General features: G+C 37.2%; 1 protein-coding gene across 23 annotated transcripts in view; it reads right to left on the bottom strand.

Moving 5' to 3' along the window:
• Positions 1-20,249, bottom strand: part of UBR2 (ubiquitin protein ligase E3 component n-recognin 2) — a 126,235-nt gene that overhangs the window by 33,894 nt on the left and 72,092 nt on the right. For 12 of the 23 annotated variants that reach the window (XR_011430040.1, XR_002802280.2, XR_002802281.2 and 9 more), the window contains 16 exons: positions 19,589-19,696; positions 19,123-19,211; positions 17,070-17,168; positions 14,435-14,598; positions 14,247-14,346; positions 12,859-12,987; positions 11,569-11,752; positions 8,834-8,895; positions 8,077-8,187; positions 7,440-7,505; positions 5,946-6,068; positions 5,749-5,812; positions 4,480-4,604; positions 2,031-2,083; positions 973-1,075; positions 154-202 (listed from right to left, as the gene is read on the bottom strand). Coding sequence is in view for 16 of the 23 variants with exons in the window: in XM_005603920.4 (XP_005603977.1) it covers positions 154-202; positions 973-1,075; positions 2,031-2,083; positions 4,480-4,604; positions 5,749-5,812; positions 5,946-6,068; positions 7,440-7,505; positions 8,077-8,187; positions 8,834-8,895; positions 11,569-11,752; positions 12,859-12,987; positions 14,247-14,346; positions 14,435-14,598; positions 17,070-17,168; positions 19,123-19,211; positions 19,589-19,696 (1,629 nt within the window). In the remaining 7 variants the exon portion in view is untranslated. Of the gene's footprint in view, positions 1-153; positions 203-972; positions 1,076-2,030; positions 2,084-4,479; positions 4,605-5,748; positions 5,813-5,945; positions 6,069-7,439; positions 7,506-8,076; positions 8,188-8,833; positions 8,896-11,568; positions 11,753-12,858; positions 12,988-14,011; positions 14,103-14,246; positions 14,347-14,434; positions 14,599-17,069; positions 17,169-17,238; positions 17,338-19,122; positions 19,212-19,588; positions 19,697-20,249 lie in introns of those variants that run through there. The other 11 variants (XM_005603921.4, XM_001501380.6, XM_070245596.1 and 8 more) reach the window with 5 other exon arrangements.

Raw genomic sequence — 20,249 nt, 5'->3', positions numbered from 1 at the left:
TTCTATATTAGCATATTTTGAGTCCTTTGAATGTTCCCTTGGAAAGCCAATACTTCAATCTTCTACTTCAAGCATAATCATTGTAGTCAATAGAAAACAACGTTTAACAAGTAACAGAGAATTACATGAGACTTTTGGAGAGATTAAAAATACCTGTATCTTCTCTATTTTGTCTTTTTAATTTCCGTTGAGCTTCCTCTGCCTAATAAGAAAGACAGCAATTTGGACAGGGAATTATAATACAAAACGACCTAAGACCTAGGACTACCAGCATAAGTTAATCGTTGTCATGTTATCTTCTGATTTTAGAAGATCCTTTCCCTTGGCTTTGTAGGCCCCTTCAAATTGACGCATAAAGTTAATCTTTCTTTCCCCACTAGAAGAATCCCCCAAATAAGCTCTTTCCTGCTTTAAAATGCAGGAGGAACAGATACAAGCAACACCCAAAACTCTAAGTTTGAGCTCTGTGACATGCATCAAAAACTAAACACAAGTTTCATGTTTCAGTTTTTGTTAATGACAGTTTCTGAAGAAGTATTTTAAGAGAAGACTGCAAAATTTAACTAGTCAAGAATGATTAGGAAAATTCCATAAGTCGCTATGGAAAAGCATAATGTTAAGTAGTAACAATTCTGAAATAAGTCAGCTGATTATAATACAGGTTGACAATTTGTCTTCAAAAGCCAGTAAAAAGCCAATAAAATACATACAAGTATATACGTGTGAGTAGGTATATAATCATATAGAGCTTATATGTGTATGCACAAAACATTGAAGAGAAAACCAAAAATGTTAAGTAGTGGTATTATAAGTAATCTGTACTTTTTCCTTTATATATTTTTATATTTTCAAATTTCCTACAATAAAAATATATCATTTTTCAATCTGAGAAAAGCAGTAAAAAAAAACACAAAACAGGAAAAAAAACAAACCCCAACTCTCCCTCACTACATTTTTAATTTTCCCAATTACCTTGGACTGCTCTGCCCTTGAAAAGTGATAGAAATACAAATTGAACTCTTTGGCGCACTCCGGTTTCAGTTCGTACATGCCTCGTCCTGTTAATCCAGGCTTCCTATGAAAAAAAGATCCTTAAAATATTATTACTAAAGTCATACGCCAATTCATGAGACAGTCTTAGACTACAAAATAAGAAAGAGAGCTCTTATACACTGCTGGTGGGTGTAAGCTGGTACTATTTTCTGTCGGTTAATCTGCACTCTATACTCAAAGCCCTGTGTGCATCCGTTTTACCCAGCACGTCCATTGTCAATTTACTGTCTTAACAGGACAAGTGAATGTTACAGTCACTGTAGTGGCAACAATTCAAAGATTAACAACTGGGAATAGGTACACACATTACGACATCTCCAAACAATCAAAACCATTAAAAGTGATGTTAATTTCTGTATTTTTACATGTAAAGATGTCTGTGATAAGTTGAAACCAAGCGGAAAAAAGTAGGTACAATTTTAGGGTTCAGAGAATCTTTTCTATAGTTTTTTCTATATTTTTCTAAAAGCTCATATTGTCTTTATAATCAACAAAAATAAAGACATTGCCAATGGGGTAGGGAGAAAGAAAAACAGGATTAAGAAGCGTCTCATCAACCGGGGATTAACTGGTTTACTGATTGGGCAACACACTGGACACCAGAGAAGGCAGCATTCAGAGGCCATCCCACAACTTAGGCAGCACATTCAAAAGGAAACAAAGAAAGCAATTTTAAGAAGGCTCAGTGCATTTACCGGATCACCTGCTTAGGTTAATTTCATTACCTGAAACTATAAGCTATGAACACTTGGTCTGAACAGAATGAAAATCGTCAAAAAGCTACTTTAACTTGCTGAGCGCAGGGCCAGATCATAAAACCGAAATGCCAGTCAGAAATCTAGCTCAGAATTAATAATTGAATATGTTTGTCACTCTCTGCAAGCAACAAATTCATTCTCAGTTTCATCAAAGGAAACACTCTAAGGAAAATGAATGTATAAAAAAATTGAATGTGAAAAAATCAGAAGTAAACTCACTTGAAATGGGCAACTGCTTCAATTACACTCTCCATGCCAGTCTCCTTGTTCTCCTACAAGTACAGGAACTCAGTGAGCGTGTTTCACGTAAATAATAAAATCCGCCAGCACTCTGAGCACTGTGCTTTCATCTCATTAAGCCTCACACAGCAACTCTACAAAGCGGGTATACTATTACCCTGATTTTTACAGATGAGGATTCCATAGTAAACACAATGATTAATACACAATTAGGGGAACTTATTTGGGTAAGCTAACATTCATTCAGATTGATATCATTAATAAGTCATTATGGAATCAAGGTGACAGCTTTCAAAAATAAAAACAAGGGGCTGGCCCCATGGCCAAGTGTTCAAGTTCACGCGCTCTGCTGCAGGCAGCCCAGTGTTTCGTTGGTTCGAGTCCTGGGCGCGGACATGGCACTGCTCATCAAACCATGCTGAGGCAGCGTCCCACATGCCACAACTAGAACGACCCACAACAAAGAATATACAACTATGTACTGGGGGGCTTTGGGGAGAAAAAGGAAAAAATAAAATCTTTAAAATTAAAAAAAAAATAAAAACAAAAATACAAAGTATACGTAACATTAATGTTTAAACAAAATTTATGTAAGACATTTGTAACATTTTGTCAAATAGTTACACTAATTTCCTATCTATTGTTAGTAAAACAGCATTTCCCAAATCATATCCCATTCATGACAAAATGTTGATAGGAACTCTACGAATAGAGAACTCTCTGGTCAAAAATGTTTGGTGAATACAGCTCCCATCACTTTGTACAAGGCATGTACCACTTTTAAAGTGCTGTTTTAAATTTTTTTTTTCAAGACTGGCAGCTGAGCACCTGAGCTAACATCTGTTGCCAATCTTTTTTTTTTTCTTCTTCTTCTCTCCAAAGCCCGCCAGTACACAGCGGTATATTCTTGCTGTGAGTGCCTCCGGTTGTGCTGTATGGAACACCGCCTCAGCGTGGCTTGACCAGTGGAGCCATGTCTGTGCCCAGGACCCGAACCAGCAAAACCCTGGGTCAGGAAGTGGAGCACGCGAACTCAACCACTCGGCCACAGGGCGGGCTCTGGCCCCTGTTTTAAATTTTATTCTTCCTTATCCTAAAGCCTAAGTGAAACTACAATTGCTTCCTTATCTAACAACTCAGGATTCATTTCCTGCATTCAAAAGTACAAATAATTTTTATCCTGACTAGATATTTAGTGATATTGAGAAATTACTAATTATTGTTTTTTCAGGTGTAATAATGGTACATGGATAGGTTTTTCTAGAGGCCTTTACCTTTTAGATCAGTTTTCTCAACCTTGGCACTATTGACATTTGGACCAGATAGTTCTCTGTTGTGGGGGTCTGCCCTGTGCACTGTAGGGGATTTAGCAGCATCCCCGGCCTCTGCTCATTGGACACCAGCAGCACCACACACCCTGCCCTGAGAAGTGACATTGCCAAATGTCCCCTGAGGGCAAAATCATCCTTGGTAGAGAACCACTATTTTAGATATGTACAATTCTACTTATAGGTAAAATGGTAAACCTGGTATCCTTTACAAAATAATCCAGGGGGGGTGAGGGGATTAGTGGTTGGGGTATAGACAAAACAACGCTTGTCATCTGGTGAAGCTGGTGATGGGTTTGTTATACTATGTTTTCTATTTCTATAGATGTTTGAAATTTTTCATGATACAAAGTTTAAAAGAAGTATTACTATGCAACAAATACAGGTTTAAGTTCCAGAAGAATGAACATTAAGGCTGAAAGTTTTGATCTATGTTTCAAATTTGGGAACAGATTTTGAAAAGCTTCAACGCAAATACAAGTCCTTTCCCAACTCTGTGTGTTGGGTTTCTGAAAAGCCCCATCACTGACATATAGGTGGCTGAGGAACTTAAGATCCAGGGAGGGAAAGCAGTTACAATTAACCCATGAATGTCCATGTGAATATTATTTTACATTCACTAAAATGAAACAGATGGCTCACTAAGGAGAGTCTTCAGATGCTTCAGAAGGGAAAAGCTCCGGACAACTTTAGTTTACTCAACACAGCTGAGGAGGTGTTTCTCACTCTCACTTCCTTAATATACTAGGTTATAAAGCATTATCTTTACCACGGCAATTTTGTCTTAAAGACTCTACAACAACCCCTCTCCAATGGATACGTAAATTCGGTTCTAAGGATCATATTTACTTTTATTCAGTCTTTATCTCTTTCAAGGTTTCACTGTATAAGATTCTATTCCCATGCTGCTTTCCATTCCCAGTCTCTAATATTCTTTTTCTAGTTATTTCTAGTAAGAGTGAAGAGAGTTACACATGTCCTAGAACTGCCGTTTTTACAATTACGGAAAACGTATACAGAAGTGAAGGTATACGTACATATTAGACTGACAGGTAGGGAAGGATTTCTATAATTTTCTTTTTTAAAATATAGGTACTTACATCTTCAGGTAAAGACTTTACCAATTCACTGTGAGCCATAGGTTTGATGCTCAGCTGATGGATAATCTCTCGCTTAATGTCATCTGTAGCATTTACCTGTCCAACTCCAGGACTAAACCTCTCTCCTGTCAACAGTGAGAAAGTATATATACACATATTTAACATAATCACAACGCTTATGTGATATCTACTTTTGTGTGTGTGTGTGAGGAAGATTGGCCCTGAGCTAACATCTGTGCCAATCTTCCTCTATTTTGTATGTGGGAATCTGCCACAGCATGGCTTAATGGTGGTGCATGGGTCTGCACTGGGGATCCGAGCCCATGAACCCTGGGCCACTGAAGTGGAGCGCACAAACTTAACCACTACACCACTGGGCCAGCCCCTAACATATACTTATAATTCATGCAACACAATTATTCTTCTTTCTGCGCAAGGGGATAGCAATGACTGGTCTTGTAACAAGCTAGAGTGAAAGCAGCTCCCAACCATCCTTCTGAGTGTCAGACACAACAGGTGAGTACCGGCTTTAGGCAGTGGAGAGAGACCTGGGATCAGAAGGTGGGAAAGGATCAGATGTAGTCAAGAATTGGTACAGCAGTAGAAGTACCAGTAGCCTAGAAACTGCTTTCACTCCATCTGCCACATGGTAGCAGGGAGGGAGAGCCTTCCTTTGTCCTTCTATCTAGTGGCAAATAAGATATCACTCCTGACAGTAGCCAGGATTCTCTGCTCTACAGACTGTAGAGAGTCCGAAATAGCAGGGGAGATGGGAGAAGGTAAAGGATAAAAGAATAGGAAAGTTGGACGAGGCAGGACTGAAAATACAGGCAATAAGAAAAGCAATCTCCATCTATTAACCACAGGTCTCCATTAGCCTGGAATTATTATATCTGAAGTCAAGACGCTTTTGCACCACAAAACCATGGAGGGAAACATAGCTGAGACAGAAAGTAACAGTAGAGAGCTCCTAAATATCCTATTCTTGCTTGCAAAATTCTCCTGTTCCCTTTCTTTTCCCTCCAATACAAAGAGTCTTCCAGTTATTCTGCTCCAGCAGTTGTACCCTTTCCTCTTTCCAGAGCACCACAGCGCAGCTACTCTCCACATTACAGTAACTAGAGGGGAGAGAAAGATGGATACTCGAATCTCCCTCCCTGGAAACTGGGTAACCACTCAAACAAAAGAAACATAGCTCAGAAATCCTGAACTATTTGCTATCACAAAAGCCAAAATCATTTATAAATGTCTCAAACAATCCAAACTTACCTACAAGCATTATAATGAGGTATAGCATTTCTTCTATTAGAGTGTTGTTTTGCTGAACTACATCCTGTAACAAGTGAGGGGAGATAAAGTTCAGAGATAAGAATATGAATACTGTATTATCTCCGATGATTAACATAACCAAAAATAGTGAACTATGCTTCTTTAATGAGTTGTGGTCTCATAAAACATGCTCTTACCTTGTGGGTAATCTCAGAACTAAATCTTTTCCCATAGTCTGGAGTACTGAAAATCTGGTAAAGTTCAAAGCGGCTGAGCATTATCATCAGGAAGTGATTTGGGTCCATCATGGACACACCTGTCTTTTTTTTTTTCATGTTTGAGATAAAGGAAAAGAAGAAGGTCAGAAGGGCTACTAAACAAGTAGTGAGAGAGATTTTGATCTGCACAAGAGCAAGCAGCTACTTGTTCACCAATCCCAACAAAAGATGGAAACCCGTTTAGCCCCAATCCCTTCTTGTGGCAGCTACAAGTGTGGACAGGACTCTAAGCTGGTAAAACAGAACAAAGCATAAACCAAACCCAACGAAAACCCCCTAGACCCACACATCAGAATAACATGGATTATACGTGCTCTTTCTTTTTAATGCTTTGAATTAATTGTATCCCTATGAATTCAGTTCCAAAGTTTATTTCAGGGTTCTCATCACTGCCTGGCATAAGGACTCGGAGAGAAATGTGGTATGGCAATTAAGCTTCTAGTATTTTTGAAATACATCCTATTAAACTCTTATCAAGAACTCTCAAACTAATTTTTGGTGATAAACGCTATAATAACTGAAGCGACAAGTTTTAATTCTCCTTTAATTCCATTTCTATAAAGGACTCTAAATCAACTTGGATTTCAATTCATTTAGAATCAATAATTTTTCTCGAAATTTACATTTTATAACTTTTTCTGTTATTTCTAAATCCATTCACCGATAATATGGAAAAATGACTATGTGACCAGCATTGTGGTATGCATAATGGACAAAAAAGGGAACAAATAACAGTTGGCACAGTTTAGTGGAAGGGAAGAAAAATAAACAGGCAACCACACTGCAGAGTCATGAACGCTATGGTGGGGAGAAGCCTCATGGTACGGGCCCTCCCAAAGGGATACTTAACCACGTTTTAGTGTGTCAGGAACGGCTTCCTGGAGAAAGTGACACTAAAATAAACACTAAGACATGGAGGAAAATCAGTTACTACGTAAATGGAAAAGAAAGGAGGTGGGGTGGGTAATCTAGGCAGCAAAAGAAATAAACATGCAGAATTTAACACTTAGGAGAGGGGACGATAAATCAGGGCGTTTTACCATAGTTAAGTATTGCAGAGCTTGAAAATCAGTTTAAGGGGTTTGGGTTTTTAACCAGAGGACAACGAAGAAAGAATGGCTTTCAGGTTTCTGTCTCTAACAACTGTTTAGACTGTTGAACAATTCACCACTGCAGGGAAGCCAAGTCAGGAAGAAGGTATGGAGGAAACAGGAGTTATTTTGAATATGTTAAATCGGAGATGTGCCCAGGAAATCTAGACAGCAATGTTCTATAGGCTGCTTGGAGCTCAGTAGACAGGGCTAGGCAAGAGTCACAGATTTGGGAGTGATCATAAGTGATTGGGTTCTGTGGAAATAACAGGAAGAAAAACACTCCCCACAACCTTTAAGTTTAATGCTTTTAATTCATTACCTGAAGCATTACTATATCCTTGTCAAACATTTCACGTCTGCACTTCACATTATGGTAGTAATAAATCTAAAAAAAATAATTATATTGGGTAAATAGGTTTTTATTTGTGCAGCTCCCTCCTCTCCCCACTCCCCAAAAGAGCACAGGGGTTTTGTCTAAGTGTGTGTAACCCACACACGTGTGCATGCACACACACACACAACCTGGTTTCCTCAACAGTTAATACTGTCTTAGTAGAGATTAATTAATTAGAAATTTCCAGATTACAGTGGTCACTCCATGGTTCACATTTTGCAGCCAACTTTCTGGGTCTCCCAACAAAGTTGCTTCTATAAAGTTTATAGCTACGAAAAATAGGAGAAAAAACCTACACCAAGCTTTGGTGAGGTTTAAAAATTAAAACTTCATGGGGGCTGGCCCTGAGACCGAGTGGTTAAGTTTGCATGCTCTGCTTCTGCGGCCCAGGGCTTCAGTGGTTCAAATCCTGGGCGCGGACATTGGTTTAACATTACAATTATCTTCGGAGACAATTTTAACATAGATACTCAACTTTCAATGACTAAGTACACTGAAAATTACAACCTGCTTTGAAGCCAAGGAATGGATTGAAAACTCTCCATAGAATTAAAAAACTTACCTGGTTTACTAGAGAGAAGCCATTTCTTCTCCACATTCCTGCATGTACTTGGGCACATAAAACAAGACATCTAAGAGGGTGTTCTATCAACATGGGTGGGCTCAGTTCACTCTGCATATAGAAAAAAACACAAAAATCCCAACTTCATAAAGAAGACTGGCTGATAGAGATGGAAGCTTTATATAAAACACAAGTTAAAATTATGTTATGGGATGTTTGTGTGATGGTTAACTGTATGTGGCCCCAGGTTTTGATTAACACCAGTCTAGACGTTGCTGCAAAGGTGTTTTGTAGACGTGATTAATATTTAAATCAGCAGACTGTGAGTAAAGCAGATTACTCTCTACAATATGGGTGGGCCCCATCCAATTAGTTGAAGGCCTTAAGAGAAAAGACTGAGGTCCCCCCAAGACTGAAGAAATTCTGCTCCCAGATTGCTTTTGGACTTTGGGCTGCAACGTCAACTCTTTCTTGAGTCTCCAGCCTGCCAGGCTGCCTTGCAGGCATGTTTCAGACTTGCTAGGCCCCATAACTGCATGAGCCAATTCCTTACAACAAATCAATCTCTTTCTGTCTCTTTCTCTCTCCATTCATACATGCACATGCACACATACACATGTACAAATACACACACTCTCTCTCTTTATTGGTTCTGTTTCTCTGGAGAACCTTGACTAATAAAGTTTGTTTCAAAGTGATTTCAAATACATGGAACATAATAAATAAGCACTGATTTTTAAGTGTTAGTATTACTTACTAGAGGTAGGAGCTCTGGAAATTTATATGCCACTTCACTTTTGCTTAATAATACATGCAAACCTGCATGGAACAACAAACAAAAAAGTATTTCTTTAAGTGAAAATCATTTAGGAAAAAAACCCCTAAATAATCACTCAACTTTATATCTAACTTCTTTTCCCTTTCTCTTTGGGACACTATCATGTTACAAATTAAGATATAAAATGAACTGCATCCATAAATGAAGCTTTTGAATTGTTATTGTCATGAACCTCTGTATCAAAGGCACATTAGAACTAGAGTCTTAATTACATGTACCAACATACACTGATGACATTTTATAGAAGTAAATGCTAGACATACAAACATAGCAAAAGCAGCTACTTAACTATCAAAGCAATTTATATACGTTATACCAACTTTAAGAGTCACACTTCACTGGGCCATGAAGTTTGTTCCCAATTGAAGTATATAGTAGTGAGAGACCCTTTTGGCAAGTGAACAGAGAAACTGGCCCTGCGATTCATGGTCTGCACTGATCTTGACCTCAGAACTTCCAGTACAGGATCAAGGCCTCTTTAGTTACTAACTGCAAAGGGCTCTTTTACAGCTTAACCTTAGTTTATTCTGCTAAGAATTAACTGTCCTGCTTATGTTGTTGTCTAAACAAAGAACACTTTTTATAATCTTATCAATAGCTGTTGGCCACTTGGTCAAGCCTGGTTTGAGGCTTTTCTCATCCTAGGAGACCTGCATTATGAATCCCATTCTAATAACTTGTACTCAACATCTGCCACTCAAGATCCATCAGCACACACTCCAAGTTGTTCCTGAACTGTTTTGTGTATATTTACTTAGCTCTCCAATTACATAACAAGCATTCAGGCCAAGGTTTGTAAAATACAGTGAGACAGAATGCTCAAAGTTGGTCACTGAGAAGACGTGTGGGAGATAAAGACCTAGGCAGAAACTAGCACATTTTCAGAGTCCTGGCTATTTTCCTTATTTTCCGCATCAGCTTCCACCCAGAAAACCAGACTGATAAAGGCAGAAAAGATCAGCAGCTGAGCTGGAGACAGGACCACTTTCCTGCATCCCAGCTGACCACTCTCACAGCACCATGCTGCGCCTGCCTGTGCTGAGGAGCACCAGTTCAGGATGCTCACAGCACTCACAGAAACAAAACTGGGCCTGAACAAGTCACAGGATTAAGAATCTTCTTCCCACAACCACAATTTCATTCTAGGTACCTATTTATTGTTCTATTTATTATACTATTGATATTCAGATGTTTAAGTTCTCTTAAATCATCACAATTTCAAGAAAAATCCAAAAGACTGTTGCGATGCTAGGGTCTATCAGCAGGATAATGTGATAATGCTCAGAACAAAGAAAAAATGCCTTGAGAAACAAAAGAGGGATCACTACAGATTCCACAGACATTGAAAGGATAATAAAGGAATACAATGAACAACTCTATGTCCACAAATTTGGTAACTCAGATGAAATAGCCAATTTCTTGAAAAATACAAACTACTAAAATTCACACAAGGAGAAACAGATAAACAGAACTGGCCATTTATCTATTGAAGAAACTGAATCAATAATTAACAACCTTTCAAAAAGGTAAGTACCAGGTTCATATGGTTTCACTGGTGAATTCTACCAACCATTTAAGGAAGAAATGATACCAATTCTGCACAATCTCTTCCACACACACACAGAACCACTTTCACATCATATTAAGTTACAGAGCCACTCACTCAAGATAAATTACAAATTGTGCAATGAGTAAAAATAACTACCTTTAGAATTTCTCCTTCCTACTGTCTGAGTTAAAAATGGAACTAAAAGGAATGTGAGCAGGATAAGAATTTCTGCAATCAAGAAATGTGGAAGGAAGCTGTACTGAAATGTGTCTGCAGAGATGGCCAAGTGCATATTCAAAGTTTTTGGCCGCTGCAAGGTGGAAACTTCAAATATTCTACCAAGTATAAATGGCCTGTAAATCAAGTGCTTATGATTAAAAAAACTATCACTTCAATTTGGGACTCACTGCTTAAAAAGGCTATCAATAAATGAGTAAGTAACAGCTTAGAGGGAAAGAAAATCTAGGCTGGTTTCTTTTTTTTTTCCTGCTTTATCTCCCCCAACCCCCCCGTACATAGTTGTATATCTTAGCTGCAGGTCCTTCTAGCTGTGGGATGTGGGATGCCGCCTCAGCGTGGTTTGATGAGCAGTGCCATGTCCGCGCCTGGGATTCGAACCAAGGAAACACTGGGCCGCCGCAGCAGAGCACGCAAACTTTACCGCTCGGCCACAGAGCCAGCCCCTAGGGTGGTTTCAATTTATCAGCAATCACTTAAATGACAGACCAACTTGAGTTGTAACAACACAGACTTTGAAGCTGGGCTGAGTCAAACAACAAAAAGTGGTATCTGCAGTTAAGAAGGCTGAAGAGGCACTATGGTACAGTCATTATAAACACGGCTTCTGGGGCCAAACTGCCTCAAAACTCCTTGTCTGACTCCTTCTGCCATGTGACACTAATAAGCAAGTCACCTCTGTGTCTCAGTCTTCCCATCTATGAAACAAACTTAATAATGACACCTACTTTACAGGACAATGCGATGAGTAAATAAGTTAATGCATTTAAAACTCAGAATAATGCATAGTAAGTATTCAATAAATATTAACCACAAGCAACAATTTAAAGATAATTTCAGGGTTCTTTTTGGGGGAGAAATGCTTTACCTGCGAGTAAGCGAGACACTGGGAGGTGAATGCTAACTTTTTCTTGGGAAACACAGTATCTGATAGTTTCCACTGAATGTCCACAAATGCTTAATGTGATTGGCTGTTCACCATCAGTAAAACCACCATGGCACTGCATCAATACTGTAAGGCATTTCTTGTAAGCTTCAATTAACACTTTTTCCTAAAAAAGAGGAGTTCCTGTAAGTTACTCAAAAGGCTGAGTTTCTACAACATTGAATAAGCATCTCAAATTTGACATGAGTAAGTACCTCAAATATCATCACGGGCAAAATCAAACTCAAATCTTCCCTCCCCAACTTGGTCCCTCTTCCAGTGCCCCGTCTCAGCGAATGACACCTCTATACAGCTGTGAAAATCTGTAAGTTATTCCAACACCCTCCTTTCCCTCGTTCCCCAGTGTCTCATCTGTTACCAAGATGGCAATTTCATCTCTTAAATTTCTCTCAAACCTGGCCACTGATTATGTCTAGTAACTCAAAGGAAAGCCAAGCATCTCTCTATTAAATTCCCTGCTTCTGCTCTTGCCTCCATCTATCCATTCTCCACAGAGTAATCTTTAAAAACATGTAAACTGGATTATGTCACTTTTCGGCTTGGTAGTCTCTAATGGCATCCCACTTCAATTAGAACAAAATCCAAACTTCCTTCCATGGCCTCCATGGCCCTGCAAAGTCAGGTTTCTGTCAGTTTCTCTACTTTCGACCTCTGTGCTCCAACCAGAGCCTTCTCACAGCTCCCAGAACCACCACACTCCTCCTCATCACAGAGCATGATGCAGCTATCCCTGACTCAGGGATATTCTTGACTCTTTGATGAGTTAACTCTGACACATAAATTCAGATCTCATGGAGGCCTTTTCTGACCTCCTAACTTATACAGGCTCTTATCTAGATCTTATAGCCAAAGGAAGGCCAAAATAATTTTAAGACACAAAACAACTGTGCCAATAGTAAAACTTTATTTGTGGATAAATTTATAAACTATTCTTTTTATATGGTCAAAATCTAGATGAGATTATGGAAAAATGAAGATAATAACATAAGAGAAGAGAGAGTATGGATTATTTTCTCCTCTATCTATTTTGCAAGTTTTTTCTAAGGCTTCAGAATTTTAACTTTTACTGAATTAATAGGTTAAAGAGGAAAATAGGTTGTCTTATGAGCTAAGTATCACCACTATCCTCTCCAAATCTCCTCAAAATTTACTTAGGAAGCTGTTTATTACCCCTCCTCTTCCATTTATCTCCTACTCCGGGAAGAAACTCACGTCTAAAGCACACCAGTCTTGCATCATTGAAATGACATGTGTTAATTTCATCTGCAGCGTGAAGGCTGCTTCCCACTCTGGTTCCATTTCAATATGCTGTCCTACTTGACGTGTAATTGGATCCATTCCCTTAAAGGAAGTGGAAAGATTTTACATGAATTAAAATTGTATTTGTTCTCTTACCTGGGAACTTAAGAAATAATGTAGAAGAAATATATATTGGGTACAAAAATATATAAAGTAAAAGTTTTAATAGGAAACTTCAAGTAGTATGAGAAGTCCAATTTCTTAAATTATATGTTTACATAACATTCTCTAAAATATAAATTTTAAAAATCCAAGTACAGAACGAATTATTTTAGAGGCAATCTTCTATAAGTTTTAGACAATAAAATATATACTTCACTGCAACAATCCTTTAAATTCCTTTTTAGCCCTATCATCTACAGAAAAAACTGTTAAATTTGATAGACTTTAAAAATGTTATTAAATTTATAAATATATTTTATAATATACTAGAATAAAGTTTTAAAACTTATTCCTCTCTGCAATTTTCATAGACACTGAAAGAAAGCAAAACAAGAAAAAGAAACAGTATTTAAACAGAACTGATTAAATAACAGAAAATAGAGGACACCTCAAGTATTCAAAACGACGAAAGTAGATACTGTTTCTATACATACAAGAAAAAACACAGAAGTATTATAATAGATTAAATGACCTGAACCAACACAGGAACTAGAATACTTTCTAAAAACAATAGGTCAACTTTGCTTATTCCTTTCTTAAGAAAGCCAGATGGCTACTAAAAGAATCATAATGGTACTGCTCAGATTTTTTGAGATGTCATCTATCTTCTTACAGTTAAAAGCAGTTAAATATACCAGTTGGTTTCTGCTTTTAGATTCTATTATGTTTACAGGAGTGTTTCCAAAAAAGGGGGGGGGGAGTTCTATGCTGTATCATATGACGTCAAGGAGAGAAAAAGAAATATGGAAACATTGAAAACAAACATTATAGTTTCATAAACAACTAACTTGACAATACTTCCATGTAAGCATATTAGAAAAAACAAACTTGCAATCCCCAAACAAAGAACATTAATAGTAATCAAAAGAATAACCAAATACAAAAGAACAGTAGATGCCAGAACCTTTGCTGGGATCTCATTCGCTCTACACCTTTCTAAGAGTTTCCAATTAAAGAGGAGCTTCTTGGTCCAAATTGTAGCCATCCAAATTATTCTTTTGGAAATGTGCCCAAAATGAAAAAAAAAAATGCATAGACAGAAAGGTGTTCAGTTCAATAAACAGGAACAACAACAACAAGCAAAGAAAAAAAAAGGAAAGTGAGTGCTTCTCTTTTAAAATGTGTCAGCTTATACACACCTGCATACATTTGAGTAATTCCAAAAAGGCATCAAATCCTTCTAGGAACTTCTCCCTCAGATCATCTGACCATTCAGTTGGTTTGCTAATTAATACATACCTGAAAAGGTAAAAATAGCAATGAATATATGGGTAAACGCTGCCATTTTACAAGTTCCAAGTGGTTTGATAATTAAACAAGAGCTTACTTGAGATCTAAAATAAGGCTCTGAACTCTCCTAAACTTGAAGGCCTGTAAAGCAGTATATCGTTCAAACTGAAACCTGCCCTGGGTATCTCGATGTCTCAAGTGATCCATAAAAGTCTTAATGATAATGGTCATCAGGTTTTCTTCTGTGATGAGCATCCGAGCCTAGAACAAAGTGTATCACAGTACATGGTAATCAAAACGTAGTTAGCAGAAAGCTAAAAAAAGCCAACGCTGGTTAGCTCTTTCAGTTTAAACCTTCTCAACACAAAAATATCATATCATAAACATATTACTGTGCATTTCTAAATAATAATTACTTACTCCAATTGCCACGTGTATGAAGTAACAACTACATCAAGGAGAAAGATCCAGAATGTTAGGAGACAGATCCAAGGCTCATTATTTAAAGACAATTCAGGGTGGGGGGTCTGAACCAGTTGCAAATTTTCCTTAACTGAGACATTTTAGACACCTAAAATGGTATGGTATAATTATTCTAGGATCCAGAGGTTTGTATCACAGATTCTGTAGAACTCAGTATGAAACTGTATTGCCTCAACTCCTTAGTTGAGATTTACTTTTTGTTTTGTTTCTATGTATAGATATAAATATCTATGTATTTTTGAATAAGCAAATACATTTAAATGATGCAAAAAACAATAGGTAAAAAGTAAGACTCAGCTCCCGAGGTCCCCCTTGCAAAGGCAATCTCAGCAGTTTTCTCGCATACTCTTCCAGAGATGGTGTACGTGTGTATAATATATACATATCTGTATTTTTACACACATATACGCACTTATAATACTTAATACTTAATACTTAATAATGAATTAAGTGTTAATAAGTAGATATAAGTACAGATATGTATAATTATATCTATCTCTCCCCCTAAAGGATGGCATGTTACAAACATTGTCCTGTACTTTCATGTTCCACTTGATATATTTTTAGAGATTATCCCATATTAGTTCATATAAATTCCCTCATTCTTTTTAACTATCACCAGGTACTCCTTTCTATCATACTTTATTTAGCCAGGCTCTTCCTGGTGAGATATTCGGGTTTTTTTCCAGCCCTACGCTATTTATTACAAAAGATGCTACAAGAAATATCTACTATGTACAGTTGCAAGGACATTTATAGAATAATTTCCTAGAAGTGGAATTACCGGGTTAAAGTGTATGTACATTTTAAATTTTGACTGATGTCACCAAACTGCCTCCTCAAAGCAGCTTACCAATTAATATGTCCATCTACAATGTGCCTTTCCCCTCATGCCCTCAATAACATAATGCAACTTCAAACATTTTGGTCTTCGCCATTCTGATGGTTTTAATTTGCATATCTTACTATGAATGAAGTTGAACATTATTTCATAACAATTTGCATTTTCTTTTCTGCTCCACAATGAAGTCAGAAAGTCTAATATTATTTTGAATACTGCATTATTACTCAGACATAAAAGACCATAGATGTCCTCCCAATTTTTAGCCTAAGTTCCAGGGTATTACTGGTGCTGGGCGACCACTTAACCAGCTCTCACATTAGTCAATATCAGGTAATTAGCGACACAGAAAGTTGCATCAAAAAGTAGGACAAAATAATGCAGAAGATAGAAGTCTAAGAACATAGTAAAGTTGTATTCTAACATAGATTTAAGTGCCAAGGTCATGAGATAAGGGGACAACCTATATAGTGAAATATACCTTTGAAAAACTCTTAAATTATCATCACATTGCCAGGACTTAGGCCTCAAGAAGCTCAAAAGTCAACCGGATTAACTTCTATTAATTTTCCTAGACAGTGAAGATTAAGGTCAAGTTTGAAGGAGGGGAGGTGTTCATAGGTTAAGTAAAAAGATTTTGCTTGTTGTTTTTATTTGTTATTATCAGTTGATTTTGAGGAAGTTAAATGAGTATGATGCAATTTCACTGACCTAAGAAAAAACTGTACAGCATCCTTACAAGACTTACAACAGGTAGTAAAAGCAAGATTGGTGGAGAGACAACTGAATACTGGTGGAACGTAAACCTCACCAATCAAGGCACTTATTAGCATTTTCAGTTTAAGACAAATTTTAAAGGAGCTGGTTCATCCACGGCATAGTTTTAGATTGGATTCTAATTGTCTTTACTGGGTGCCAGGTGAAAAAGTCAATAGGGTGGCCCATTAGTACTGTCCCATTAAAATAGGGAGTTAGGCAGGCATTTTTTACTTCTATGAGCAATAAGTGAAACTTAGTACAAGAGCACCCAATCATTGTGATTCAAATGCCTTAGCTACCCTTTCCCTTATTAAGGAGAAGGGGGTTTCTCAAAATGTGAGATTATACACAATATGCTGTCTGTTTCTAACGGATAAATTTGTTAAACTGATCAGCTTCATTTTAATTCATAAGTTCAAAACCTCAGGAAGTACTACGAGAAAGTACAGAAAGCTTAAATGACTTTTTCCCTCTAGACTACATATTCAAGGATATGTTCTAGTACGGTTGAAGGTGTATGAAGTCTGATCACCCATTAATAAAACGTTATTCTATTCAGGAATACACAGATCTTAGTTCCCTATTACTTTAAGGCTTTACTTCTGTTAACGGAAAACAAGAAAGTTCTTCTTAGTCTTTCAGTACTTACAAGTGAAGGAACCGTGAATATCTGAACCGAGAGGTCTGCGATTGAAAACTCTCTGTCGTGGTCATCTGTCACATAATCACTCTGCAAACGCTCATAGTTCTATTAAGAAGGCAAAAAAAGGCAAGGAGTGCCAGCTATCAGTTACAAAGAAAAGGCAAGCACTACTCACCAAAGTAGGTGCGGTGAAGAACTGGACAGACAGAGCAGTCACGGACACTGCTCGCTCGTGATCATCCTCCATAAAATCTCTCTGCAACTGCTGGTAATTCTAAACAACAAGGGGGAGATTCACCTCTAATCCACATCGACCAAATGTTTAAGGATTATAACGAAAAGTCAGTGCTGGAGGAGTCAATAAGGTAACAATGCCATGAGAATGATAACTGGAATGATTTCCACCAATTAAATTCTGTATCAATACTGATTCGCTACACAGTCTTCTGGAGCACAATGGCAGCTGATGAGTTCAAACAGGAGTAACAGCTGCTGAACAGCTGGGATGTCACCGTACACTGGTGGGGCTAAACCACAGCAGCTTTTCTGATGAAACCAGACTTTCATTACTTCTAGATGCAAATCAAAACCAGCCGATGGCTTTTTCAAAGTACACATGTTTGAGCCCAACTCTTGGTGAATATGCTTCAGTAGGTTTGAGAATGGAACACAAACACATGTACTTTGAAAGAGCTCCCCAAATGATTCCTTGCTTAAGAACTCCTAATTCAAGTGAGTAATAATAACAAAAAAAAAAGCAGTTAGCTTAATCACACACTGCTAAAAGGGAGAAGAACATAACTGAAGAATACCAACAACCTAGAGTTCATAATCCCTATATACTTCAACTCAGAGTTCATGATCCCTATATACTGCGTCTGGTATTTTCGCCATAAGCACCTCTGTCCTAGACACCTTTGCCGCAAATATTGTCACCACATAACCAACTGGCTGTAAGGCAATTTTACCATAAAAGATACCTGGTTTGAGTTTGGTTTCAACTAGAAAATATGGTGATAAAACTTACTAGAAGTATGAAGTGAAAGAGTGTAAAGTCAAGATTGCATACTCTACCAGAAAATGATAACCTATTAATTTGCAAATTCTTTGGTGAGCACAGTCACCCCTCCCACCCATCAAAACCAGAAGTTTATCAAGCTATGGCAGATCTAACAGAGGCGGCTAATAATTCACAACATTAATTATCGATTCTTTAGCTAATTTAGACATAAGAGCTTGTTCTCTAACACTGTCTTTACCAAATTTATCATGCAATATTCGAAGTTGGAGGCAAAGGAAGAATCAAGCTCCTCCTCTACCTTCCAAAAAAAGAAATGGTTATGTGGTTTCTAATGTATATAAGTTTCTTGAAAATGGTGAAAATTTTTGGATATTTGATAGGAGAGAACGTGATGTGGACAGAATTTTGCTGTCTGGCACAGAACCTGGCTAGGACGATATGGTGAAATATAAGGACTGGGCATGTGATGGACTATTTAAGTGTAGTCCAGACATGTACCAATGTTTCATTATGTCCTTTTTAATGTCCCTTTTTTGTTGTTGTTATTTTATCTTTTACGGTAAAATTGCCTTTCAGCCAATTAGTTACGCAGTGAAAACACTTGAGGCAAAAATGCTTTCGGCCAAGATGTCTGCGGCAAAGATACTTACTGAGAAAGCACCTAGAACCCATATATATACATGGCCATTTCAACTAAGATTATCTTTTGCTTATACAAATTTTAATAGGAGTAATACCATAATTCACAATGGCACAGGTTAAATTCTTCAATTATCATTTCATATCACACAGACTGCACAGATGGATATTCATATTATCCTGGCAGGTGATGAACAAGAAAAGCCTCACTGCTGGAATTTTATTGTATTGATAAGAGAGAAAAAATCATTTATGAAGTTTCTTAGACTTTAAAATCAACACACTGACATATTACTATTAGCTGCTAATTTTACAAAGCCTGAATATAATCATGGGGTACAGTTACTCTGTATATAACCTGACTATTTTGTTAATCTTCAAAACTGGGAAACTACTTACCTTTGCAAATCGAACGGCAAACAGTTTCTTGTATTTCAAATCCATAAGTAGACTACTCATGAACAACTGATGATACACACTCCTAGCACCTTTTACAAAAAAAGCAGATGTAAGATAAGGATATACCAAACAAGCCAAAAATTACATTTCCAAAATTTTTATATGATCAGTTGTACTTTAATTCTGAAGAGCAAAACTTTACATGTTCCTCAGTATAAAATACTGGCAATTTGTTTCTTAAAAAGTCAGTTTTTCTAAATAAAGTTTTCTAACAGAACTTAAGGTTATTTAATTTGGGTCATGGATTCCAAAATCCGTGTTTTTCCCCCAAAGAATAAAACTACATGTGCTAATTCTAAAAACCATAAACATGTTTGTTAAATACCTTCCCAAATGAAAAAAAACTCGAACATTCCAATTACCTATGTAGGCTCCCCTACACTTTAAAAGCAGTTAAGAGGTTCACCTTTCCACAGTTTGGAGTCACTCAGCATCAACCTGTCCACTAGAGAAGAGTTTTCACCATCTGGCCCTTCTTGTAAACCAACTTGACACAAAATTCGGCGAAGACCATCTTAAAACAAGAAAAAACGCAGTCACAAAACAGTAACTTCAAATATTAAAACAAAATGGCGTTTTAGCAGAAATGTTCAAATGGATCCACAGAGTTTTACAAAAGGTGAAATGTATTCAGAAAAAGTAAACATATTAACTATTTTATTAGCATTTTCACAAAAAGGAGAAAAATTCCAAATCTTACATTATATACCAAGTCCCATTCCAGAATATCAAAATATATGCCTATTAGAAAGGCAATGATCTCTTTAATAAAAGAACAAAGCATCCAAAAACTACAGACATAAACATTGTTCTTTAAGCACCTATGCTAATTAAACCAGATTATAGTAAAATTGCTACACATCCCATGATAACTGAAGGCAGGCATACTACCACTTAAAAGAAAGAATGCATGACCTCTGTACTGTAATGTGTACCAGTCCATTTTATTAATGCTATGTAACTTTACATATTTATTCTTCATTCACTGAACAAAAATTCACTGGGTACCTACTGCTATACTATGTGCAAGGCCCTGAAAGACAAATTCTTATATCTTCTAAATGGTA

The sequence above is a fragment of the Equus caballus genome, chromosome 20 (assembly GCF_041296265.1).
Source record: "Equus caballus isolate H_3958 breed thoroughbred chromosome 20, TB-T2T, whole genome shotgun sequence".
Taxonomy (NCBI): domain Eukaryota; kingdom Metazoa; phylum Chordata; class Mammalia; order Perissodactyla; family Equidae; genus Equus; species Equus caballus.
The sequence above is the reverse complement of the archived record's forward strand: the minus strand, read 5'-3'. Positions and strand labels throughout refer to the sequence as shown.